General features: G+C 36.9%; 1 protein-coding gene across 4 annotated transcripts in view; it reads right to left on the reverse strand.

Moving 5' to 3' along the window:
- HMGCLL1 (3-hydroxymethyl-3-methylglutaryl-CoA lyase-like 1) overlaps window positions 1–25,991 on the reverse strand; it is a 163,131-nt gene that overhangs the window by 78,601 nt on the left and 58,539 nt on the right. For all 4 annotated transcript variants that reach the window (XM_014537290.1, XM_014537291.1, XM_005863300.1 and 1 more), the window contains exons 4-5: window positions 12,952–13,047; window positions 10,647–10,795 (exon numbers count right to left, since the gene is read on the reverse strand). In XM_014537290.1, coding sequence (XP_014392776.1) covers window positions 10,647–10,795; window positions 12,952–13,047 — 245 coding nt within the window. The remainder of the gene's footprint in view (window positions 1–10,646; window positions 10,796–12,951; window positions 13,048–25,991) is intronic.

Consider the following 25,991-nt stretch of genomic DNA (forward strand, 5'->3'; position numbering starts at 1 on the left):
GCCCTTGACTGGAATCGAACCTGGGACCCTTGAGTTCGCAGGCCAACACTCTATCCACTGAGCCAAACTGGTTAGGGCTCTGAGTACATTTTTATTCACTCAAGTTTTCCTGCTAGTCTTTTCCAGGTCCATGGCTTGCCTGGTCTTCACACTCCATGATATTTCATCTTTCTATGTTCTCCATCTTTGTAAGTTGGGTAGTCACTGCTTTAACCTATTTTCACATGGGGCTACTTTCTCCAAAGTGAATGTGATGGTTCTCAACTGTGTTCAGTCACTGGACTTTAACCCTCTAAAACAGAGGGCAGAAAACTAAGGCACACAGCAAGTCCTCCTCACCACTCTTTAGCAAATAAATTTTTATTGGACCAAACCATGCCCATCTGTTTAGCTATAACCCATGGATACTTTTGTATTGTAACAGCATAGCTGAGTGGTTGAAATGGAGACCATCAGAAACACAAATCCTAAAACAATACTCTCTGGCCTTTACAGAAAAAGCTTGCCAACCACTGGCAAAAGGGAAGGCATAATCATAAGTGCAAAAATATGCTGCTTTGTCTACTTGGACTTGTGGCTAACAGCAGTTTCTAGACCTCCGCTCTTTTCCAATAATCTACGACAGCGGTTCTCAAACTCAGCTGTACAGAATCACCTGGGGAGCTTAACAAACAAAACCAAACCCTGGTGAATAGGATACTCTCCAAACTAGTTGAATCAGAGACTTAGAAAATGGAATCCAACCTTTAATATTTTAAAATTATTTTTAAAGTTCCATTATTTGCTAAGTTGAAAACCACTCAGCTATTAGTAATACTGCCTTATCTGGAGTGCCTGATTGAGTCCCTTATATAAAAAGTGATATTCAATAGACCTGATAGTATCTAATCTCAGGAATTTCCTGGCTACTATGCCACAGCATTTTTACCCATCTTTGAAAGGCTCGTGGTTAAATTTATAATTTTTACTTAGTGTGTTCTCATGGCGATTTTAGTTTCTGTTGGGGTTCCACAAGACTCTTGTATTATTTAAATGTCCCTAGGAAGGAAACCTGACTTCCTTGCCCTTGCCCTGAGATCTTTACCAGTCCCTGGACAAATTTCTGCCTTAATTTCTCAGTTGATTTCTACCGTACCCATGTGTTATAAATCCACACTATACATGGCATAGGTTCCAGTGACTGCATTGGCAAGCAAGTCTTTTCAGGCTCCAAGAATGCTCAGTTACAAATCCATGTTTTAGCAGAACATCTATCTTTTCTCATGTAGACATTAAAATCCTATTTCTAAGTCACGAGGGACTATAGCTAGGATGGATACCCATGTGTTAGTGGCATCAACCGGAATGCTAATCACATTTTTTAAATAAAATCTTGGGACTTTTCTTTTCTTAGAATGGCTATATGTTTTAAAAGTTGTTATATTTTTGTGTTTGCAATGGGAATAGAAAAAGGAGTCCCTGCATCAGCTCAGTCCTCCTCTCTCTCACCATATGCAGATAACTCCAGGGACAACTTCCAATCTCGTGAATATTATGAATCGATTGCTTGCCACATTCAGATGACATATTAAGCTCAATCTGTCCAAAATGATGCTCATCCCTATTTCCCCTGCATTTTCCATTTTTAAAAAAACACCAGAGTCATTTCCAAAGTCTGTCCTGCTAAATCACTCAAAGGTCACCTTTGAGAACATATTCGAAGTTTAGCTAATTCTTCTCCTGCAGCCTCTACAGCATGTGGCCTCTGCCAATGACAGCCCAAGTATACACAACAGCCCCTGTGTCCCCTCTCCAGGACAGCCATAGACGTCTCCTACATGCTCTCCTTGCCTCTAGTCTCTTACCGCTCATTTTCCCTCCAGGTTTTATTGCCAAAATGAGATTCTTAGAGAATAGATCTCACTACATATTTTTCCACTTTGAAAATCTTTCACGGGCCTGCCATTGTCTACCAAATAAGCTTACTATTCAAGTTCAGCAATTTGTGAAAACTCTATGTAACTTTCTTTTTTTTTAAAAAAAAGTATATTTTTATTGATTTCAGAGAAGAAGGGAGAGTGAAAGAGAGATAGAAACATCAATGATGAGAGAGAATCATTGATTGGCTGCCTCCTGCATGCCCCACACTGGGGATTGAGCCTGCAACCCGGGCATGTGCCCTGACTGGGAGTTGAACTGTGACCTCCTGATTCATAGGCTGATGCTCAACTACTGTGCCACAACAGCTGGGCTTTAGTGTAACTTTCTTCCTCTCTTCCATTCACAGCCTCCAGAACTCCTATTCCAGTAAACGTAAACTTCTTCCTGTTACCCAAACATTTCTTGAGATTTCTCTTCACTATTCCTTTGCTCTTTGTAGATTTCCTACCCTGATTAAAAAGGCCACCATTTCTGAGTATATTTCATATATTTACCTATCTTTAATGACTTTATTTTGCAGTTAATACCTTCTTCATGAACTTTCTCCAAATAACTCCAGAAAAATTTTAAATAGTATTACTTTAAACTTAATAGGATTTATCTATATCTCTGTTACTGTACTTGCCTTTTTTTGAGCAATATAATAATTATTACCATTCTGCTGGTAACTCTGAAATCAGACAATTTTTTCATTTTCATATTCCACATAGTACCACAAGGCACTACATTATATAAAACACTCATTATTTCTTGAATGAATTAATGCACCAATATGTTTGTTAAAATGTCATTTTCATCCTCTGAATAATTTTCTATAAAGTTACCTATAAAATCAATGTATAGCTAAATGCAGGCTATTGATGTTCTAACTCCTATAGCTAGAGATGATAGCACAGATTTGGAAGTTCAGATTTGGAACCAAGTTTAACATTATTTAGGATGACAGAGTAATAAAGAAATCCCCAATCATAATGAAGCTAATTGTGTTAAAATTACTAAAAAGTGCAGTGTTAAAATAAACTCTGCAGAATGAGTTGGGAGTTGTTTTATGTGTGTTTGTTGAACTGAATCGCAAAAAAGCACTTACACTTAAGCCTTACTCAAGTCTACCTCCCCACAGTCACCGCACGTTCCTCCAATCATCTTGGCAAAACAAAAGAAAAAGGATTCGTAAAATCTTGAATAAATGTCACCATCACTTGAAGTGAAGAGTCAACCATGCCAACATCAGAAGATACAAACAATGACAAGAGTGATGAGATGGCATGCAATGTCTAAAGGTAATCAAGATATTAAATATATGAGCTGCTCTGACATACTAGTGCAGAATATATCAACCTATTCCATTAGGATTCCATTACTAATAAACCAACAAAAAATGTTTGAGAGACTATTGTGCACTTATCACTGTAGATGATATAGGAAATAAAGACTGTCCAGTGGGTCTCAAGAAACAATTCTGCTAAGATTCTCCATTTGCTCTAAAATGCTAATTTTGTGAGAAATGCAAAACACATTCTTTCCTCAAAAGCTCTACATGATGGCTATTTAGATATGACTGTTCAAACACAGCTTATACATATTAACTATTGCTAGGTATGTATTATTCTAGCACACAGCAGTGATGGAATAATATCTACTAGTAAGATTAAAAAAAGTACAAACTCTCATACAGACCACATGTATGAATGAAAATTTTAACAGATGTCTGTTTTTTAGAGTTTTCTTGTAACATATTTTGGTAAATTATGATTTGAAGAAGATGGTGCCATGTGTGCAAGTGAATTCCATTGGTGTAAGTCAGACCAATGGAAGGTATTTGTTACATCAGTCATGAGAAACACTGCCTGCCAGTCACTGTGTATTTTAAAAACTGAGTCCTAAATAAGAGGCTCATTAACTCACTCAATAAGAGTGCTATTACCTTCAGGGTCCGGATCCGAATCCAAAATGACATTTTGCATTAGACAGGAAAGATAGGAAATACAATATGTACATCATGGCCTAGCGGTTTGACGAGCAAACAGGCAGGTTGCAAGTTTTTTTTTTTTTTTAAATATATATTTTTACTGATTTTTTACAGAGAGGGAGAGAGAGGAATAGAGAGTTAGAAACATCAATGAGAGAGAAACATCAATCAGCTGCCTCCTGCACACCCCCTTTTGGGGATGTGCCCGCAACCGAGATACATGCCCTTGACCGGAATCGAACCTGGGACCCTTGAGTCAGCAGGCCGATGCTCTATCCACTGAGCCAAACCAGTCAGGGCAGGTTGCAAGTTTTTTAATAAATGCATTGAGTTATAAATTATCTCTATCTCTCAAAGGAAAAACCAGCAATATAAATTAAAGACTTAAATGTAAGCCCTCAAATCATAGATTATATAGAAGAAAACATAGGCACCAAGCTCCTGGACATTGGTCTTAGCAATGTTTTTGTGGATTTGATTCCAACAGCGAGGGAAACAAAAATAAAAATAAACACATGGGACTACATCAAATTAAAAAGCCCCTGCACAGCAAAAGAAACCATCAACAAAATAAAAAGGCAACCAATTGAATGGGAGAAGATATTTGAAATGATATTTTCAATAAGGGGTTAATATCCAAAATATGTCAAGAACTCATACAATGTTTCAATAAAAAAAAACCTGATTAAAACATGGACAGAAAATTTGAATAGACATTTTTCCAAGGAAGATATACAGTTGGCCAACAGGCATATAAAGAGCTCTTCAATATCATTAGTTATTAGGGTAATGCAAATCAAAACCACAATGAAATATCACCTCACACCTTTTAGAGTGGTTATTATCAAGAAGAAATAGCAAGCCTTGGACAGGTGGTAGAGAAAAGGGGCCTCTCAGGCATGGTTGGTTGGGAATGTAAATTGGTACAGCCACTATGGAAAACAGTTTCTCCAAAAATTAAAAATAAAACTACCATATAATCCAGCTATTCCACTTCTGGGTATTTATCTGAAAAATATGAAAACCCTAATTCAAAAAAAGGTATATATATCCTGTGTTCACTATAGCATTATTTATAATAGCTAAGATATGGAAGCAAACTAAGCGGTCATCAGTCAGTGAGTGGATAAAGAAGATATGGCACCTATATGGTGTGTGTGTGGGGGTGTGTATGTAAGATGTGGTATACACATAATGGAATACTACATGGCCATAAATAAGATGAAATATTGCTATATGCGACACCATGGATGGACCTTAAGGGTATTATGCTAAATAAAATACATCAGAATTAAAAACAAAAATTATATGATTTCACTCATATGTGGAATATTTTTTAAAAAGGAAAGAAAGCAATGAACTAACCAAAACAAAACAAAAACAAGTTCACAGATACAGACAATGGATTGGTGGTTACCAGAGAGAAAGGGGGTTAAGGGAAAGGCAAAATGGATAAAGGTGGTCAAATGTATGATGAAGAATGAAAAGGAGACTTTTGGTGGTATTGAATACAGATATCCTATCTAATAATAGACAAACATGGTAATTAACCGTACCTCCGACACGCTTCCCATTGGCTAATCAGGGCGATATGCAAATTAACTGCCAACCAAGATGGCGGCCGGCAGCCAAGCAGCTGAAGCGAACAGGAGGCTTGCTTGCTACAGTGAAGGAGGAAGCCAAGGTTCCCCGCCTGCCGCGGCCCAGCTCTGAGCTGCACTCTAAGGAACAATGTTGCAATTATAGAAGCTAAACAAACCCCATGCTTTCAGCCAGCCGGCCGAGCTGGAATTGCAACAGTGTTTCAATTATAGAACCCAAACAAACCCAGATATCTGCTTTCAGCAGCCAAGGTCTCAGAGCTGGAGCCGAGCCTCAGAGCTAAAGTCGGCTCTCAGCTCCAGTGACAGCCATAGAAGGTAAATAAATCCCAGAATAAAAAACCTGCCCTGAGTGTGACGGGGGGAGTGCCCCAACCCCCTGATCGGCCCTGCTCTGTGTGTGACATGGTGCGGCGCCCCAACCCCCCCATGGGCCCTGCTCTGTGTGTGATGGGGTGGAGCCGCAACCTCCCCATCAGCCCTGCCCTGAGTGTGACGGGGGGAGTGCCCCAACCCCCTGATCGGCCCTGCTCTGTGTGTGACATGGTGCGGCGCCCCAACCCCCCCATGGGCCCTGCTCTGTGTGTGATGGGGTGGAGCCGCAACCTCCCCATCAGCCCTGCCCTGAGTGTGACGGGGGGAGTGCCCCAACCCCCTGATCGGCCCTGCTCTGTGTGTGACATGGTGCGGCGCCCCAACCCCCCCATGGGCCCTGCTCTGTGTGTGATGGGGTGGAGCCGCAACCTCCCCATCAGCCCTGCCCTGAGTGTGACGGGGGGAGTGCCCCAACCCCCTGATCGGCCCTGCTCTGTGTGTGACATGGTGCGGCGCCCCAACCCCCCCATGGGCCCTGCTCTGTGTGTGATGGGGTGGAGCCGCAACCTCCCCATCAGCCCTGCCCTGAGTGTGACGGGGGGAGTGCCCCAACCCCCTGATCGGCCCTGCTCTGTGTGTGACATGGTGCGGCGCCCCAACCCCCCCATGGGCCCTGCTCTGTGTGTGATGGGGTGGAGCCGCAACCTCCCCATCAGCCCTGCCCTGAGTGTGACGGGGGGAGTGCCCCCACCCCCTGATCGGCCCTGCTCTGTGCGTGTCAGGGGGCGGCGCCCCAACTCCCCAATCGGCCCTGCTCTGAGCCCGACCAGGGGCTGCACCTAGGGATTGTTCCTGCCCTCTGCCACCTGGGAGCAGGCCTAAGCCAGCAGGTCGTTATCTCCCGAGGGGTCCCAGACTGTGAGAGGGCACAGGCCGGCTGAGGGACAACCCCCCCACCAGTGCACAAATTTTTGTGCACCGGGCCTCTAGTCTCTATATATAAAAGCCTAAGTGACCGTTATGACTGGATGACTGGCTGGTAGCTATGATGCACACTGACCACCAAAGGGCAGATGCTCAATGCAGGAGCTGCCCCTTGGTGGTTAGTGCACTCCCACAGCCAACCTCCCGCAGCCAGCCAACCTCCCACAGTCCCTTCCCCTGGCCGGCCAACCTCCCGCGGTCCCTCCCCTCTGCCAGCCAGCCCCCATCAGCCCCGATTGCTGGCCAGGCCAAGGGACCCCACCCATGCACGAATTCGTGCACCTGGCCTCTAGTTGAATTATAATGTAGAACTGAAACTTGTATAATGTTATAAACCCATAAATTTACCTCATTTAAAATTATGAGTAAAGTAAAACATTATCACATCCTACAACTGTCTTTGTTTTTCTGTATCTAAAAATTATCTGTGATTGTCATTATTAGTTTAATTACTAATTTACCTTTTACTCTCTGTTCTTATTATTCTGTATCAATTTTTTTCCTGGGAATTTGAGAAGAAATACTGCAGTTACAGTTCACAGTCAAATACTTTTGCGTTTTAAAATTTTTTATAAACAATGGGTGAATAATTTTGTTTGGATCCTACAACCATTTTTAAAGTACAGTTTTGTTTTGTTTTTTAGCTTCCAGTAGGCTCAGACTTTCAGGGGGTTAATCATGGATCAAGTCATTCCACGTCAGAAGAAGAGGCCTAAATTGATTACGCAAAAAGGTTGTGCTTTGCTATGCACTACTGCTGACCTGTGAATTGTAATTTTTCATATGCATTTATAAGCATTTTAATAGCAAAATTACTAAGGGCACTTCAGTGGTAGTTTCCTTTTTAAATCAATATTCTCACAAAGAGCCTGGGCATATGATTCTTGTCACAAACACTTAGTGCACGTGATTCATTAAAGAGCTGACACTTACTTTAAACAAAAAGGAATAAGACCAGAACGTCTTATATTTTACAGTAGAGCTACTATGTTGATATTTTGAAGCATTTCAATTTTAAAAGGATCTTGACCAACTAAGAGATGATTCTTTCAATAAATGCCATTGATATAGAGAGAGAACGATTACATTTATAAAGCACTTAGGCTTCTTTGTCTTCTTAACTTTTTAAAAATTTAGACATAATAAAAATATAACTGAGATTTTTTTTAAACATGTCATGTGAATTGCACATTAAAGAATGAAGTCCAAAATGTAAACATTTCACTGCTCATTCACATATAATGTATATACAGCAGTAGTTAGCTGACTCGGCATTTTATGTCAATGACTTGGCATGCTGTCTTTTCCCAATGTGTCCCAGATGTTATCTAAAGTTCTGAGCATGTATTAAAAATGTGTCCACATGGATGTGCCTAAGTGTGTTCAGGAGGGAGGAAATCAAACATTGGCATTCATACTTTAATAAAAACTGCTGTTTTGACCAAATGAAAGTTTACTGTTATTATAAAAATTTAAATGGTGAGCATTTATAAAATGCATAGTGCCTTATGGCCTTTAAATCTAACAGCTGACGACATAAATTTTCTGGATGATGATCAAGAACATGTTGATGCAGCTGTTGCCATAGAAAGACAGGCTGAAGCATCTACTTCAGCTTCAAGTAGTTGAGAGTGAGTATGGCTCTTTTCTTTAAATGAGTACCAGTGGCCTATGATTTTTAATAATGAGTACCTAAAGCCCAGATCTCCAGTGAAAACAAAATCTAATTTATACTCTTTAAAAGTCTGGGGCAGGAAGAAGATACTTTTCAACTGCACAAATAAATAGCGAACTCACGTACTGAAAGGCATATTTCTAAAAGTGAATAGTGTTTCAGAAAATCTGTCCCAAAACATCCAGATCTGCATTGAGCAGTATACATGTGCCTATAGTATAACTCTACCGTAAGTCTCCAATGTACTTTCTAACTCATTTGACCAAGTGCACCCTCTCCATCTTGTACTTGTGGGCCCTTCCTGTCAAAGCCTGGGAAGCTTTTACATTGTGAGATGGTTAGAAATTTCTTTATTGCTGGGACAATATCAGTAATAATTATCCAACAACCAATATTAAAAAGGATTTAGAGTTTCTGTTAGTTTTATTACAGTACCTACTCTGTTTTATAAGTGGAAAACTAAGATGATAAAATCTGATATCATACAATTTATGCTTACATCCATCCTTCAACATTAAGAGAATTTCCTAGTTGATGTGTAAGCTGCACATGCATTTTACTTCTCATATTTATGTGTTTTTTTCAACTTTCCAGTGAGAATTACTTTACTCTAAAACCTACATGCTATGGAAATAGAATAGCTCCTTTATTTTTTCTCTTTCATCTAAAGGAGACAAAACAACTTATGTTTTAATTTAGAATCTTACAGTACAGCCCTTCTTTTTTATTGTGGTTTTATAACTTTGCATTAGTAACAGACATCCTTTATTTTCCGTCTATGGAAATACATTATGTCATTTTTAAATTTTTTTCTTCTATGTGTTTGCATGTTATGGATATATTTATTTACAAAAATAATTTTGTATCTTTAAAAAAATTCATGTTGGAAACATAGTACATAGAAATAAAGATGTTAAACAAAAGTATGCAAACCACCAAGATAGTTCACGATGGTACAGTCCAATTCCACTTGCCCTTCCAATGACCTTAGCTGAATTCTAATCCTTTTCTAATACTGTCCTACTGTCCCTCAAAATTGGATTCACTTGTCTTTCTCATTAGTTGCTGAAGATTTCCTGCCACCAGGAAATTTGGTCACCTCAACAAAAGGAAGTACAACCTGCATCTAAATTCAATTGCAGAACTCAGCCTTCTTTTACAAATGCTATGCATTTGAATTTATTAAGATGGTATGGTCTGTTTAGAACATATCCATCATAATAAAACTCAATAGAAAATTAGTTAATGTTTTAGAAATAACTTTTTTTAAAAAAATATATTTTTATTTATTTCAGAGAGGAAGGAAGAGGGAGAGAGAGATAGAAACATCCATGATGAGAATCATTGATTGGCTGCCTCATGTACGCCCCCTACTGGGGATCGAGCCCACAAATCGGGTAAGTGCCCTGACTGGGAATGGAACCATGACCTCCTGTTTCACAGGTTGATGCTCAATCACTGAGCCACACCAGCCAGGCCAACAACTTCTTTAAGTAATAAAGGGCTTGTTATACATTTCATAGAACACTGGCCTGGGTGTAGAACCTGTTTGCAATAGATGCTGCAACTACTGGTCCTGGAAGCAGACAAGAGAGAGGTTTTCTTTCTCTTTTCCTTTTCTATATACCCAGCTCTGGGGTCACCCAGAAAAAGTCAGCTGCGGAGAGGGAGGCTGACTGGGTGAAATGCTGGGCCCAATTCCCAGTGTAGCTCAAAGACTCACATTTGTTTTACATACTCTATTGGACTTCTAAATAAAATATTCTTTGAAGGAATACAGTTAAGGTTCTTAAAAAATTTTTTAAGTATTCGGAAACCACATTAGATGATTCCTTTCTAAATGCTGTTATGAGTTTATACCAATTTATTAAATCACACTGGGCTGAGATAAAATGATGGCTGCATTTAGATATTTCAGTATTAATAAAATGAGTAACAACATCAGGTCTGCATGCTTGTCCCTTGGATCCCAACTGCATTACACATTGCACGATGTAGGGACACTGTAATCATTAACTGATATTAATGAGATGTGCGACTATATAGCAGTGGCCCTGATCAAATAAAGCACAAATAAGACGCCCTAGGTATACCTTTATGACTGATAAAATAATGTTTAGATAGTTTATAAATGGTCTTTAACAACTGATGTTAACTAAATAGAATCTGTGGGATTTCATACCCTCGTGCTGGAATATTCAGGTGCCTTGCAGACTTAACAACCTCCTCAAACTTCTCCATACTTTCTTCAATAGAACAGTTAATATTCTTCCTGCTAAAGGATTCAGATGCAGCACCAAAAACAGATATCTCTGTGGCCCCAGCAGCAACCTGAAAAACATAATTTAAAGGCAAAAGCTAATAAGTTTAAAACTACTCTATAAAGGCATACTTGTATTCTTTAACATCTGCCTTAGAATTTAAAATTACATTCCTCTCATATTGCCACATACTCTCTTTTGAAATGTAAAAATATTTTATAATAACAGAATAATTCCAGAAACCACAACACTCATAAATACATGAGGCACAGAAAACACAGTAATGATGTTCCAATATAATATTGCCTTTCCTAAATGACGTTACCCTCAGAAATATTTCACCTTAATTATGGAAAATACTAGCACCCAATAAAACCTCTTAATATCAATAGAAAACATAATTTTTAGACCAATTATTAAAATAGAGTACAGTAAATGCTTTCCTTTTCTTCTCTTCTTACAGTCTAACAGAAAAACATTTCTCCAGTTCATCATTTAGATAATGTCCCAAATCTTCCCACCTATTTTTAAAAATACATATTTTTTTATTGATTTTAAAGAGGAAGGGAGAGAGAGATAGAAACATCAATGATGAGAGAGAATTACTGGTTGGCTGCCTCCTGCACACCTCCCACTGGAGATCGAACCCACAACCCAGGCATGTGCCCTGACTGGGAATTGAACTGTGACCTCCTGGTTCATGGGTTGATGCTCAATCACTCAACCACACTGGTCTGGCTCTTCCACCTCTTAACCTAGCTTCCAGTGGTTCATCCCTTGACTGCTACCACCATATTCTTCTGTGTCTAATGCCTAATCCTCTTGCCAGTCTTTAAATCCAACCAGTTAACCTAATCAATTTTTTTTTGGTCCCTTTTACCATCTTCACTCCTTCCCACAGGCTTCGCTAGTGACTTTTTTCAAATGTCAAGCCTCCTAGTTTTCCAGCTGAAATTTAAGACTTTCTATGAATGTATCTCTAGCATTGTGCCAAAATTTTCCTCTCTTTCTGATACCCTATTAATACATTAAGAACAATAAATTCTGTCATCTTTCCTGTAATTTAAATTGTATATATATATATATATGGGCTTCCACTTTTCCAAATAAATTTTTAAGCTCTAAAATTAAATTTATTAAACACTTACTATGTGCCAGTATTGTTGTTAGTACTTTGCATATCCTATTTCAAATCAACAATCTTGTTTACTGCATATTATTATACCGTTTTATAGTTGAGAAAACTGGAGACAAAGAAGCTAAATCACTAGCCCGAGGTCACAAAGCTATCAACACTCTGGAGCCTTGTTCTGAGCACAGGCTTGCCTCACGCCCAAGCCAACATTTGTTTCACTCCTTTACTTACTTACAAAAGCTATTATGGGATGTCCTTTCAGTATGTTTTCAAGGTAGATACATTCCCTGCTTTTTTTAGGCCCAAAAGACAGCAATATTTATAATTTCTTAAAATGCCTCTTTTTTCTTTACAATGTGACAAATCATTATATCGAATCAAACTAAAGTGGTTTTAACAAGACACACTAATACCCACCACCTCAACTTTATGCAATGGAGTCCGAAATACAAAAGTGAAAAATATCCATTAACATCAGAAACAGCTGCTGTGAAACTTTTACACTAAAGCTATGGAAGCGTAACACCTTAAGCCTTTCCTTAAAATTGCACTAATTCTTTTATGTGTAATTACTAAAGCTTTTGCATATAAATCCCTAAATTGCAGAGGACTAGGAGGAAACAAGCCAGAGAGGAACAGGAAGGCTGTGAGAGGTGGTTCCAATGAGAGCGACTGGCTTCAGCCAGAGGAGAGAGCAGCAGCAGCAGAAAGCTGACCCCAAAAGTGGACAAGAGTAATCATTCACTACAATAGTAGCAACTACAATGCTGTACTGAGAAATGGTTAGTTAGGGTATATTCCAGTCCTTATTTAAAGGGAATGCACAAAATATCCAAAAAATTCATCAAAATGAATAATTGTATTTTTGTGTTTTGATTCCTTTGAATGGTTAACTTGGAAGAACCATTTACACAGAGCACTCTAATCCCTAATTGTTCCATGAGGTTACTAATCTCCAGGTATTCGTGTGAATATATTAGCATAGTATTTATAAAGGATAACAAGTGAGGTACATTTGACGCCATTTTAACTTTGTAAGGACCTTTAAAATAATAAGACACTGATTTTCGAAAAATTAGTAGCATACTTACAGCACGGTGAAAACCCTGAAGATTAGGAGTAAGGACAGGATATCTAACTCCTGGATATTGATGAATGCCTTTCATCACTTCAGTGTGATCAGCCATCTTAAACACATAATAGTTATATGTAAATATATCACTCAATATTCTATGAAGCAGGCTTTTAGTTTTTCAGGAAGATTATAATTGCATGCAATTAATTAATGTATATTCTATAAATCAATGTTTGAAATAACAAAACTATACCAATATCACTAAAAATATGTTGTTTTCAACGCCATAAATATAGAATACCTAGATCTGGGTTTAACTTAATTCATAAAATTATTACAGCCCTAGCTGGTTTGGCTCAGTGGATAGAGCATCAAACCTCAAATTGAAGGGTTTTGGGTTCAATTCTGGTCAAGGGCTCGAACCTCGGTTGGGCTGAGTGCAGGAAGCAACTAATCTATGTGTCTATCTCATATTGATGCTTCTCTCTCTCTCTCTGTCTTTTCCCCTCTCTTCCTCTCTCTCTAAAAAATACAATGGGAAAATATCCTTGGGTGAGGATTAACAAAAACAAAAAAACGTTATTACAAATGATCATGAATCCTAAATTCTACTATTTTCATTTACTGATCTTTATTCTCTTTCTTTCATTTCATAGACCAAGCCTCAAATACCCCTGAGATTGGGGAGAGTTTGAAAGACAATATGTTATGCATTTACCTTCCACATGAAAATTTTATGTCCAAATAATTTTCAGTGTTGAAATTTTATAATGCTTAGTACAGTGAAAATTACACATCTCTGTTAGGATAATTTAACAAGGCTGAGATACCAGTATATTGCATATATGTTTTATTTAGTAATATTCATATTGCTTTATGCTGCACTGTCATCAGATTACTGTGTGTTTTCATAATGCAAACAAAAAAAAACACAATGGAGTATACAACAGGAAAATTTAACTTATCCTGAAAGACTTCATTTTTCTATATTTTCTATGACTCATAAAAATAATCAACCTTGAATTAAAATATCAAATTTACTAGTTTCCACAAAGTGTATAATTTAGCCGCCTAGAACAATAATTGATGATCCAATCCCATAACCGTCACATAGATAAATTACCACTGACATAATCCTGAGCTTCACACATTTATGAATAATAAATTATGGCATGAAAAATAAACATGAGGAACAATATGTAAACAATGAAAATTATATGAAATGAGCATGGATAAAGCTGTGAAAACATATATACCAATCCAAAATTTGTATCTTCAATATAGGAATGGATGAGGGAAGGCTTGTGTTTTCTCTACAATACTGGTTTGTTGTAATGAACATGTATTGTTTTTCATTTAAAAGTGAAATAAAAGTAAAACAAAGTATAATTTTTTTCTTAATATAACTACACTTTTAAAAATATGAAATTGTTATAATATTTACTCTTATTCTTCAATTGGTCTTACTGACTCTCAGTTAAATGCCAGTAGAATTAAACTTAATACTTTCAATGAATATAATTTGGAACAATTACATAAAAATTTAAAATTAAATATTTAGAGGCAAAAAGAGTACCTCTCATTGACTACCATCATGCCTTATGGACATGTAAGCTTTCATGCTTCATTCTTTCCATACGCATTTATTTATCTGAAATGTGATTCTTACACACTTATTTCTTAGGGGTCACATGTACATAGGGATATCCCCCCCACCTCACAGCTGCATCATTTACGACTATCCACTGTAGTCATCTCCATTGCATAAAAGCTAAGTCATTTCATTCTAAGTTGATTTAACTTTAATCCAGATGTTTATTGAGCACCTACTAGGTCTAAAGCCCTATGGTAGGCCCTGTGGGAAATATAAATACAGAAAAGTAAGGTCCTTGCACTAAATAATGCACAATATAGTGGGGGAGATAAAACAGATGCACATGGAAAGATAACAATCCAAAAGAATATACTGGCTATAAATGAGAGTACAGATTATAAGATGTGGATTTCTCATTGAGGGAGGCCATTGTGGGGAAATGAGCTGATATGCTGTGAGAAAAGCTCAGCTTATGCAGAGAGGCCACATGAAGAGGCCCACATGGAGAGCAGTCAGCATCAGCATGACCCCTAAATTTGTGATCCAAGGGCGATTTAGATGACTTTATCCTCCAGCATGTGAGTACCAGATGAGGCCCCATACAGTGTGAACCAGAAACAACATGCCCTTCTATACTACTCTGCTCTAATTTCAATCCTCAGATTTTTGTTAGTTTAACAAATGTTTATTTATACCACTAAGCTCTCAGGAAATTCATTACATAGCCAAAAAGGCTGAAACAATAAAAAAAAAATCAACAGGGCTGGAAAAGAGGAGGACAGGTGCACAGATAAGAACCTGATGTTTGGCTAGAGAAGAGCCAGCCACTGTGATGTTTTTGAGTTAAGTTCCCATTACTCTAAAATTCCCAGATACTGTGAAAGGAATAGAAAGCCACGTGGAGTGGGTGTTTAATTAACAGGAGAATCCTGGAACAAATGCAGTATTTTAGGAAGAGTAATCTGGGAGAGATGCAAAGGGCAGGCTAGAGAGTAGAGAGGCAATTTTCAGGCAATTTTGCTAAGTTCTGTTGTAGAGAAATGGCACAGGGAATAGATAACCCCAAAAAAACCAGTGGGACACAGAGGCTACTAGTATAAGGCCATGGCTTTGCTTAAAAAATGTTGTCCTTGGTATTGTATAACCTTCTTTTCAAAATATCTTATGTTTGTGCATATTTCAACACAATTCTCGATTGCATCTTCATGAATTTAGCCTTTGTGCTCGAGTGTCACTCATTCTCTTTTTCTTCCTCCCTCACTCCCTCTCTTGCAAGCACATGTTTTCTCTCAGACATGTACATGTAAACATGCACACACAAATTATAATACAAATTTTAGAGCTTTTATTTCTAATTTGAAGAAGAAAAGCAAAGTCACAACTAGTTTTAGGATATTGCAATGAAATCTAAAACAACACTCTCTTACCAGAGAATAATGTTAATCGGTACTATGAACACTTATGTCTAACTAAACATAGTATGCTTAAATATTTATTAGAGACATTTACATTAACATGATAACAAATAGGCATAAAGAGTGCTTCTCTAACCAACACACAGATTAGGGTAAAGTATGTGCATCAGAAAAGAGCACAAAGGGCACAAAACAAAATTTAATCCTTAAGAAATGTAGGTTTTATTATCCTGTAAGTGATTATTTCATTTTACATGTTATTTAACAAAAATGTTGAACCAAAATGAAGAAATGTATGTAATGGAATAATGACTCAAGAGATGCTTCATCAGTAGAACCAGAAAATAAACAGAAACAAAGTAACTAAATTATTAGGTCATGAAAACTAAGCTTTGATAATCATTAAAGATACCTTAATGAAATTATCATAAATATATTAATTAGAATCCACCAAATCAGTATTTTATTTCCTTTTTGAAAATAGTCACAATATAATGAGGTATTTTTAAAAAATAACAGTATTGCCCTGACTGGCTTGGCTCAGTGGATAGAGTGTCGGCCTGCGGACCAAAGGGTCCCGGGTTCGATTCCGGTCAAGGGCATGTGCCTTGGTTGCCAGCACATCCCCAGTGGGGGGTGTGCAGGAGGCAGCTGATCGATGTTTCTCGCTCATCAATGTTTCTAACTCTCTATCCCTCTCCCTTCCTCTCTGTAAACAATCAATAAAATATATTTTAAAAAAATAACAGTATTCTGTCTAAATTTGGTCAATAAAGACAATTATGGAAAGAGCTTTAGGAAATGCTGATAGGATATAATTGTATTATAATAAATAAAATAGAGCAGGTTTCAATGAAAGGTATAAAGTCCCAGCCTTATTTATTTATTCATCATTTATTTAACTCTTAGGTGTACACGTATACTTTAAGTTTGATGTTCTTTTGATGTCTAACGTTTATTATTCAAACAATAAGAAAACTATTTGTTTTTTAAACAAATCTTTATTGTTGAAATTATTACATGCCCACCTTTTTCCTCCATTGACTCCTTCTATCCCTATTTCTTTCCAATATTATAACTTTTCTACATCTGGTTTTATTAAAATATTTTAAATATTTTTTGTAATTTTTCATTTAAAATCATAAATATCCCCACAATTTGGTTGGTAACATGCTTTGCCATCATCTTGCCTCAGTCTGGAAATGGCAATATATATATGTCTATCTAGCCAACAAAACAGGCTATACCAGGGGGCCTCAAACTTTTTAAACAGGGGGCCAGTTCACTGTCCCTCAGACCGTTGGAGGGCCGGACTATAGTTTAAAAAAAAACTATGAACAAATTCCTATGCACACTGCACATATCTTATTTTGAAGTAAAAAAACAAAACGGAACAAATACAATATTTGTATTTGCATGCGGCCCGCGGCCCGTAGTTTGAGGACCCCTGGGCTATACCATGGTTAATCAATTCATAGGCATTCATATTTTGATATGGATTCAAATAATTACAATATTTGTGCAACACTCCAAAAGTCTTTTAAAAATATGCAAAGTGTCACAAGGATTAGAATGTAACAGGTGTATAGTTAAGAGATTTTATTGTATCTGCTACTCATTCTATCATGGTGTGATTAAATTTGGACACTCTACACATTATACATATGTATATCTCTTCTAATACTTTGTTTTTATCTGAATGCTATAGCTCTCCTAAATATTTAGGATTTCAATGTGTTCTCCAGGCAACAGCACTGGCTAAAATATAGTTTGAGTATTAAGTGTTGTCATCTCACATAAATTCCCTAAAATTACAGAATTTTACGATAATGCATGAGTATGTAGTCATAAAAAATGACAACAGGTTTCCCATAAGTTTAAGAGAGGAAAATATTGGAAGTTTCAACTACATTTTGTAATAGACTATAAAATTTACCATTGGGGCATACAAAAGTTAATTTCAAAATATCATGAGACCTTAAAATATCATGATTTTTATAATTCATTTTAATATTTGAATACTGACTCATTTCAACATTTTATACACTTACTGTATATCTAACATCATGGCATAGAAAAATAAAACTGATGCAGCCAATACACAGGCTAGTGGGGGAAGATATATGTGTGTGTGTTTGTGTGTGTATCAAATACAAAACAGTACAGGTACCATGTGATCTAAAGTTCCATGGAGCACAGATAAAGAAACATTTTTCTTTGCAACCTAAATGAGGACAATGACAACCATTTCAACTAAATCTTGTCTACGCCAAATATAAATAACTCAGGGGCCTGTTTTTTCTTTGAAGCAAAATATTCATAGAGTTCCATAAAGCAGAACTATTCATAGAGCTTAAAACTATTCAAAAATATTCATAGAGCAAAACTATTCATATATACATACATTTTTTTCTATGATAAATTTAACTTTCTAATGTACTGTAAAAGGAAAGCATTTAATAAGACTAAACTTAAAAAGATGCTTAAAGTTTCTGCAGATAATTATAGAGTGACTTTTTACATAATTAATTTAATTTTTAAAGTAATATAATTATTTCATTTTAAAGTCCATTGAAATGAAAAGTAAAAATACTTATTACCCTTTACTTCTCTTAAAAAAAAACACAATTGTTTGAGGAAACAGAATATACACTGATCAAATTCTGTTCAGTTCCAACAGAATATATGTTGCCTGAGATACTCAATAAAGGGAAACGAATATTTATTATATAGTTTAGGTGAAAGTGCAGAGGAAACTGAGAATTTCTAATCCAGTTTTTAGAAAAATTCACTTCTATTCATTTAAAAAACAATCACTGGTTAACATGTTTTTCCGTTTCCCAGAACAAATGCAATTATAAAGATACATCATTGTATAGGTTGCTAAGTTCCAGAGCTACATTTATTACAAATTTTATATGAAAGTCCCTTATACACATTTATCATTCATAAAACCGCTACACTGATTATTTTAACTTGAGATTAGTAACTAACAAGATTCCAAAGTATGTGAGAGGAATTGTTTTCCATCACCGTAGAAAATACTCAGCGCATCTTTGTGGCTCTGTTGAAGTTGAGGTGATTGGACTGTGTGACGGGGGAAGCATTAAGAGTTTGAGTTAGTACTGTGTTTGTAAATGGCAAAAATGTTTCCAGTAGGATCTAAAATTTATTCAAGTATTTCTCGAGTAGGAGGGGAAAAAAGTTAAGATACTGAATCTTTACAGTGATTCCTGTAAAGTGCTATCTGTGAAATTACCTAACTGGAGCCCTCTCTTACAACTGGACTTGTAACATGTATATTGGACTCTACTTTTTGTCCCCTTTTCTCTGACCTGGTCCAGTCAATACGACCAAGTCAAGCTTCATAGATGGGTGAACACTACCCACTATCCTTCACTCTATTCTCCTGCGAAAGAGCTGAAATTGTTTCCCTCCCCTGCCCTCTAACAAGACCGGCATCGGAGTGCTTATGGTATATTGAGGAGAAGGGGGAAACTATGAACTGCTAGGAAAAGCAGGATGAGATAGTCAGAAAAATCTAAATTACCTAAACAGTAACGAGTTTGGGGAGATACAAAATGGGGTTCAAGACGTATGCTTTGGTGGTGAGATGCTTTTACTGCTCTGGGGCAGTGAAAAAGTGTGAGAATTAAGACAAAAAGCAATTAAATAGAGTTACTTTATCTATAGAATGGGTCTCCTGTAACTGTCTTCAAGTAACACACACAAAGATTGGAATACCATTTAAATCATTTAGGTTGCTATATTATATTTCCTTAAGTATGAATCCAGACATAGACTTATCCACTCGGGGGGGGGGGAAGCTCACAATTGCAGCACTCTTAAAACAACGTTGGTATAAATATTCTCATATACTTAAAATATATAACAAAATAGAGTACTCAATGTATCTCCTATTAAAACTGTCACTCTCAAGTTAAGCCAACAATCCATATTCATCCTGACCTACAATATCTGGAACCAGAAGTGTGTAAATATTTGAGGAGAAACAGGTTTCAAAATGTACAGAGCCAGAAGCTAAGCTTATTCTTGGTAGATCCATGTTTCTGAGTACAGTTGCCCCTTTAACAACATGGGTTTGAACTGTGTGCATCCACTTATATGAGGATTTTTAAAAGTAAATACTGTAAGTGTATTTTCTTTTCCTTAAGATTTTCTTAGTTACATTTTTCTCTACTTAACATAAGAATACATAGTGCATAATACATATAAAATACCAGATATGTATTAATTTACTATCTATGTTATCTATAAGGCTTCCTGCTCAACAGTAGGTTATTAATTGTCAAGTTTTGGGGGAGTCAACAGTTATACATGAGTTTTCCACTGCCTGGGTGTTTGGCACCCTAACCCTTGCCTAATTCAAGAATCAACTGTATATTTATTTTTATGAATTCTCTGCCTAATAAACCATTTTAATTTTTTTCCAGGAAATAGACTTAAACTTATAGACCTATAACCCTCGTTTTCCCCTGCTCACTAATACAGTTTGCTGAATCATTTAAAATATTTTAAATGTCCTGTGTTTTTGTTTGCCCACCACCACAACCATCATCACCCAGGACAACATAAATGTAAGCAGGAAATGTCAGTAGGTATTTGTCTACAATCTCCACTGGCCAGATGAGACATAACTGATGATACTGCCTTCTATATGCAGGAGCACAGCAGAAGGACAGGATGTAGAACATGCAATTTCTTCAACACATGCCATCGATTACTCTAAAAGTGTAAATAATGTGGTTTCAGATCCTATAACTCGAAACTCAATTTGAGCAGTAACCCCTTTTAGAGGCAATCCATTTGTAAATGCAGTAATGAGAAAAAATGAGACCAGAGCTCTTCTTGACAACCCAGGTGAAAATGCTCTACCCAACTATGAATACCATTGTAGCCTGGGTACTATAACCTTGTCTCATTCACAGACACTTTGCACAAACCCCATATATCTTAGCCTCAGTAGCACAGAGGAAACCTTGGTCTGCTTGAAGAAGTAAGACAGTTTTAATAAATCACAGTCTTACAATAATAAACACAGGAAATCTCTGGAAAATTGAACATCCAGTTTTTGGGGTTGTTTTTTTTTTTTCCCTACCCAATACCCTGTCTTGGCTGCCACTGCTAAAATGGTCTGACACCATACTCAGAAAATTTCTAAAATCCAGAAGCCTTAAAACTAATTTGGTCTGGTGTACAATTTCCTGTAGTACTTCCTTAGTCAACGTTACCATTGTATCCTAAGGACTTTGGTCCTGCCCTCTATCGATGGAACACACATGCTTCTCAAGTGACCAAAGCAAGTAGCATAGGATCCCTTCTCTTCTACTGTGAATGCAGACAAGACATTAATTATAACCTAATCATGTGCACAAATCTGTATTTTTAAATTGTAAAATCAACCCAGTCTACCCAATGGATTTGTGGGTTATAAACTAGGAGGCCAATGTTCCAGACAGGGAAACCAAAGTCATTTTATGAAATAACATTTCCCAGTTTCCTAAGATAAACATAACAAATAAGTGTTAGTTATTCTTTGTTCAGGTCAGTGCCTTTTGTGACCACCCTCCTGGTCTTCCCGTGTCAAAACAATCATGTTCCCAACATCAATCTGGAGCAGGGGCAAGAAGTCTCAGAGCTCCCAGTATAATTTTCTTTCCATTCAACTGTGTTGTCTCTCATATATCATGCCTTTGTGTTGGATAATAACCCTGTTGACACTGTTATTTCCCATGCACGGAAGAAGTGATTGTTAAAACACTACATCTAATTGTACCCATTCTGGACTGACTATAAATGGAGTTCCCCTTCAAACTTTACACTTCCTGCTGTTAGCCATCTCTGCCCACAGTGAACAGCTGCACTGATGAGAAGGGAGGGTAGGCCTGGGTTGTTTGAGGGAGACTATCTCACTGCCAATAAACACTGGCAATAAGAAAGGGCTACAGCAAAAAAGGTCTTACTGCCATGACAAGCAATGTGCTCACTACAATGGCTTGTATGCTTACACTACAATGATTTGGATAGTATATGGATCTGGAGGTGTCTGTTTTGGTAAATAGTAAAGAAAGCGGAAGTAGATCTTTGCCGAAAGGCCTACGAGGATTTGAAGGGAGAGCTTGGAAAGGTTGGCCAGAGTGGCCAGTGACAAAATGCTTAATGTATCCCTAGGTTTGATTTTATTATAACTCATTTACAGATATTCACTTCACTTAAAAAACCTTTTGTATGAGTTTTAATTTTTTTCAGTGATTTGATTTCATTATCTATTTTATCTTTATAAGTGCCTTATTATGCAGATATTATGGTTATTGTGAGCAACTATACGTTATTCAATTTTGGAGTCCAACAAAGAACTCAATGTGTTTTTTTAGTAGAGACACAGTAAAAGGAAGGGGTGGGTGGGTGAAAAAAATGGGGAAAAAATTCCAAGGTATAAAGTGATAAAAAACTGCCAAACCATATGATGAGCAAGAATCAGATTTCAGATTTTCTATTGTTCCACCAGAAAATGGATATGTTGTTATATCTAAACAATAGACATAATAACATCCCTAAAAGCTCAGGAAACCTGCAACCTGGAGGACTTGGGGGAAATAACTATTTTGGGTTACTTAGAAATACGTTTCTTACTATGTACCATAAGCTGAATTCAATATAAAATGCATCAGCCTTGACTAAGAATAGTGTTACAATTTACTAGTGGGTCCCACATAAGAGCAGTAAAAGGAGGTCTGGAGTAAGTAGTGTTATGTTCTAAAGTTATCAGCATAAAGTTGCTTCAACATGTTGATATTTCAAAAGAGCACCTAATTGTGCATTTTAAAAGGAAAATATGAATGTGAGTACACAGAAGTTGTCCAAGACATTTATAAAATAAACAGCATTTTTCTATATATTAAAAATGAACAAAAATCTAAAATTCATAGCTGTTACAAAATATTCTAATATTCTAAAAATTATAATTCCAATCACCAATAAATTCTATAAATTGAACATTTAAGCTCAATAAATGTAGATAAAAATTTTGAAGTATAATAAAATAAAATGCTTTTTAAAGTATGCTTCCTGTGTACAGGTATACTTTAAGTGAAAAAAATAATTTAAAAGAAATCTATAGTCTTTTTTTATCAAATGTGGAATAAGTGAAATGTTAACATAGACATGTCTCATTCATGCCTAAGTTGTAAATATAAATCTTAACTATTATTTAAGGTTATTTTTTAAATATAATGTGGTTTTAGCATTCATATTTATCTAATTTTCTGTTTACTACATGTTACTCCTAGAGAACTTCCCAATAATTTAATCAGGCAATTTCAGATCAATGTGTGTGTTTGTCTAAAAAATTCAAAAAATTACTTTAAAAAAGTAACTAGAAAACATAATTCTTTATAAACATATTAATAAAATCTTTTAAAATCATAGCCTAACAATTTAAAAATATGTGGTGTCATATTTTCATTTTCAATGCTCCATGTACAAGGATCATACATTTTTTAAAACAAGTGCTACTTGAACACATACTTAAAACTGATGAGCACACCAGTTCACAACTAATTTCTTAACACTTTACACTTTAAACCCAGATTTCACTAATGGCTATGGTTCTCCATGTGAGAGTCATCCCTGAGCACTCTAGCAGGACTTCAATTCCTTCCAGCCTCACCCAGAGGGCATACTCTGAGTATCTTACAGTGGACTGCACTTAGGAGGCTTAGTCAGGAGTCATATCAATAGAAGGAGTTTACACTAAAATAAGATTGGCAATGTTTATCAACCAACTAATCAGAGTAATGCAAAAAAGAACATTAAAAAGTTAGATTCAAGTCTCTCTGTACTAAACTGTACCTCCTTTCAGCTTTACTAGAGGTCCGGTGCACGAAATCGTGCACCAGTGTGGGTCCCTCGGCCTGGCCTGGGGGATCGGGGTGAAACCGGCTCTCCGACATCCCCGAGGGATCCCGGATTGTGAGAGGGCACAAGTCAGGCCGAGGGACCCCACCGGTGCACGATCAGGGCCGGGGAAGGGTGTAGGATGTTGGCCAGCAGGGGAGGGACCACAGGAGGTCTCCAGGGCATGTCTGGCCTGTCTTGCTTAGTCCAGATCGGCTGGACCCCAGCAAGCTAACCTACCGGTCAGAGTGTCTGCACCCTGGTGGTCAGTGCACATCATAACAACTGGTCAACCGGTCGACTTCCCCCTGGTGGTCAGTGCACATCATAGTGACTGGTCAACCAGTCGACTGTCTGCCCCCTGGTGGTGGTGGTCAGTGCACATCATAGTGAGCAGTTGAGTGGCCTTAGCATATCATTAGCATATTACACTTTGATTGGCTGAACGGCTGACTGGTTGACCAGACACTTTGCATATTAGGCTTTTACTATATAGGATATAATGCACGGCCCTTTCGGCTACTAATGCATACAGATAGTTCTACAAGACCAAATTTTCAGATAATTTAAATCAGACACAAAAATTGAATTTTAACATGATCAAAGTGGCTTTAAAAGTTTCTTTTATGGGAAAATTCAGGGAAAAAAATGGTGAATGGTAAACAATATAATTAAATTAAAAGGGAGGTAAAGTGTTTCCTTTAAAATTTTGTTATGGTTTTACTTATAAATCTAAGAACCCCAAAACCCAATTTGTTAATCAAAATTTTGATCGAATTAAGTAATTAGAAAGTAGTGCATGCTGAGCCTAATAAATCTTTGATAATAATCATGAATTTTGGTGTCATGGGGAAAAACATCCAAAAAATATAGAATTACACCTTCAGTGTGAAAAATTTTTAAATCTAACCAGTAAAATTCCTGGCATTATTGCTCTTAATTACAAGTCTTTCTTTGCTTTGCTTTGCAGACTGTCATGAAACTACATCTGAGCTACAGAATAATAACAAAAAATATATATATTCATATTTCATATTCTTTTCTGTGAGAGATAAAGGTGTTTTAAAAATTTGTGATTATGTTTTAGGCCAGAAATTTTCAGTCAGTTATGCCCTAAGGGGCACACTGGTATGCCACAAGAATTTTTAAAACATGCAGTACCTGTTTAGTCAGGGGCACTGACCTCTTTTCCCTTAGATTGTCAAAAAAAATTTAAAAAAATGACAACAGCCAACACAATAGTAGGCGCCTGGTGTGAATGAATCAAAATTATACCTATTTTTTTTGTCAGATCAGCAAAGAACATAATATATTTTGGGTGTGCAGAATCTTAGTAATTAGTTTATGTGTTCCTTGAGATGAAAAAGGTTGACAAACACTGCCTCAGGCAATTTGCTTGCTCTAAGTGATTACAGTAACAATGATGTGCTAATGGTACAATGAAGCAACTTAAAAATAACACATTTGGGTCGATGACTGCTTAAAAACAAATGGTTAAGCAAACCCCACCCACTTATTAGAGGAATGAAGGAGTTTATCACTGTAAAGCTAGAGCCAGTGATACTCACTATTATATAACCAACACTAGTATAGAATATCAATCAGATACATTGCCACATTGTAAACAGTGCCTAGTATAGTATTCAGAATGCATGTGATTGTTTTCTTTAAAAGGAGAAAAATTTGACTGCAAATTTAGAGGAATATGTTAATATAGCAACTTAAAATACTGCAGGGTGTTTTATGCTAACAAAAAGGGGCCTGGGAAATAGGGGGTAAGAGGAGGGATTGGGGACATCTGTAATACTGTCAACAATAAAATAAAATAGCCCAGCTGATGTGGCTCAGATAGTTGAGGGCCATCCCACGCACCAGGAGGTTGCCTGTTCAATTCCCAGTCAGGGCACATCCCCAGGTTTCGGGCTCAATCCTGAATAGGAGATGTGCAGGAGGCAGCCAACTGATGTTTCTCTCTCATCAATATTTCTCTCTACCTCCCTCTTCCTCTCTCTGAAATCAATAAAAAACATATTTAAGAAAAAGAAAAGAAACTAAAAAGCAAACAAAAATCTAATTGCTACATTTCATTTCTGGAGTACACTGACTTTTGCTCTGACAAAAAAAAAAAAA

Source organism: Myotis brandtii, unplaced genomic scaffold (genome assembly GCF_000412655.1).
Source record: "Myotis brandtii unplaced genomic scaffold, ASM41265v1 scaffold176, whole genome shotgun sequence".
Taxonomy (NCBI): domain Eukaryota; kingdom Metazoa; phylum Chordata; class Mammalia; order Chiroptera; family Vespertilionidae; genus Myotis; species Myotis brandtii.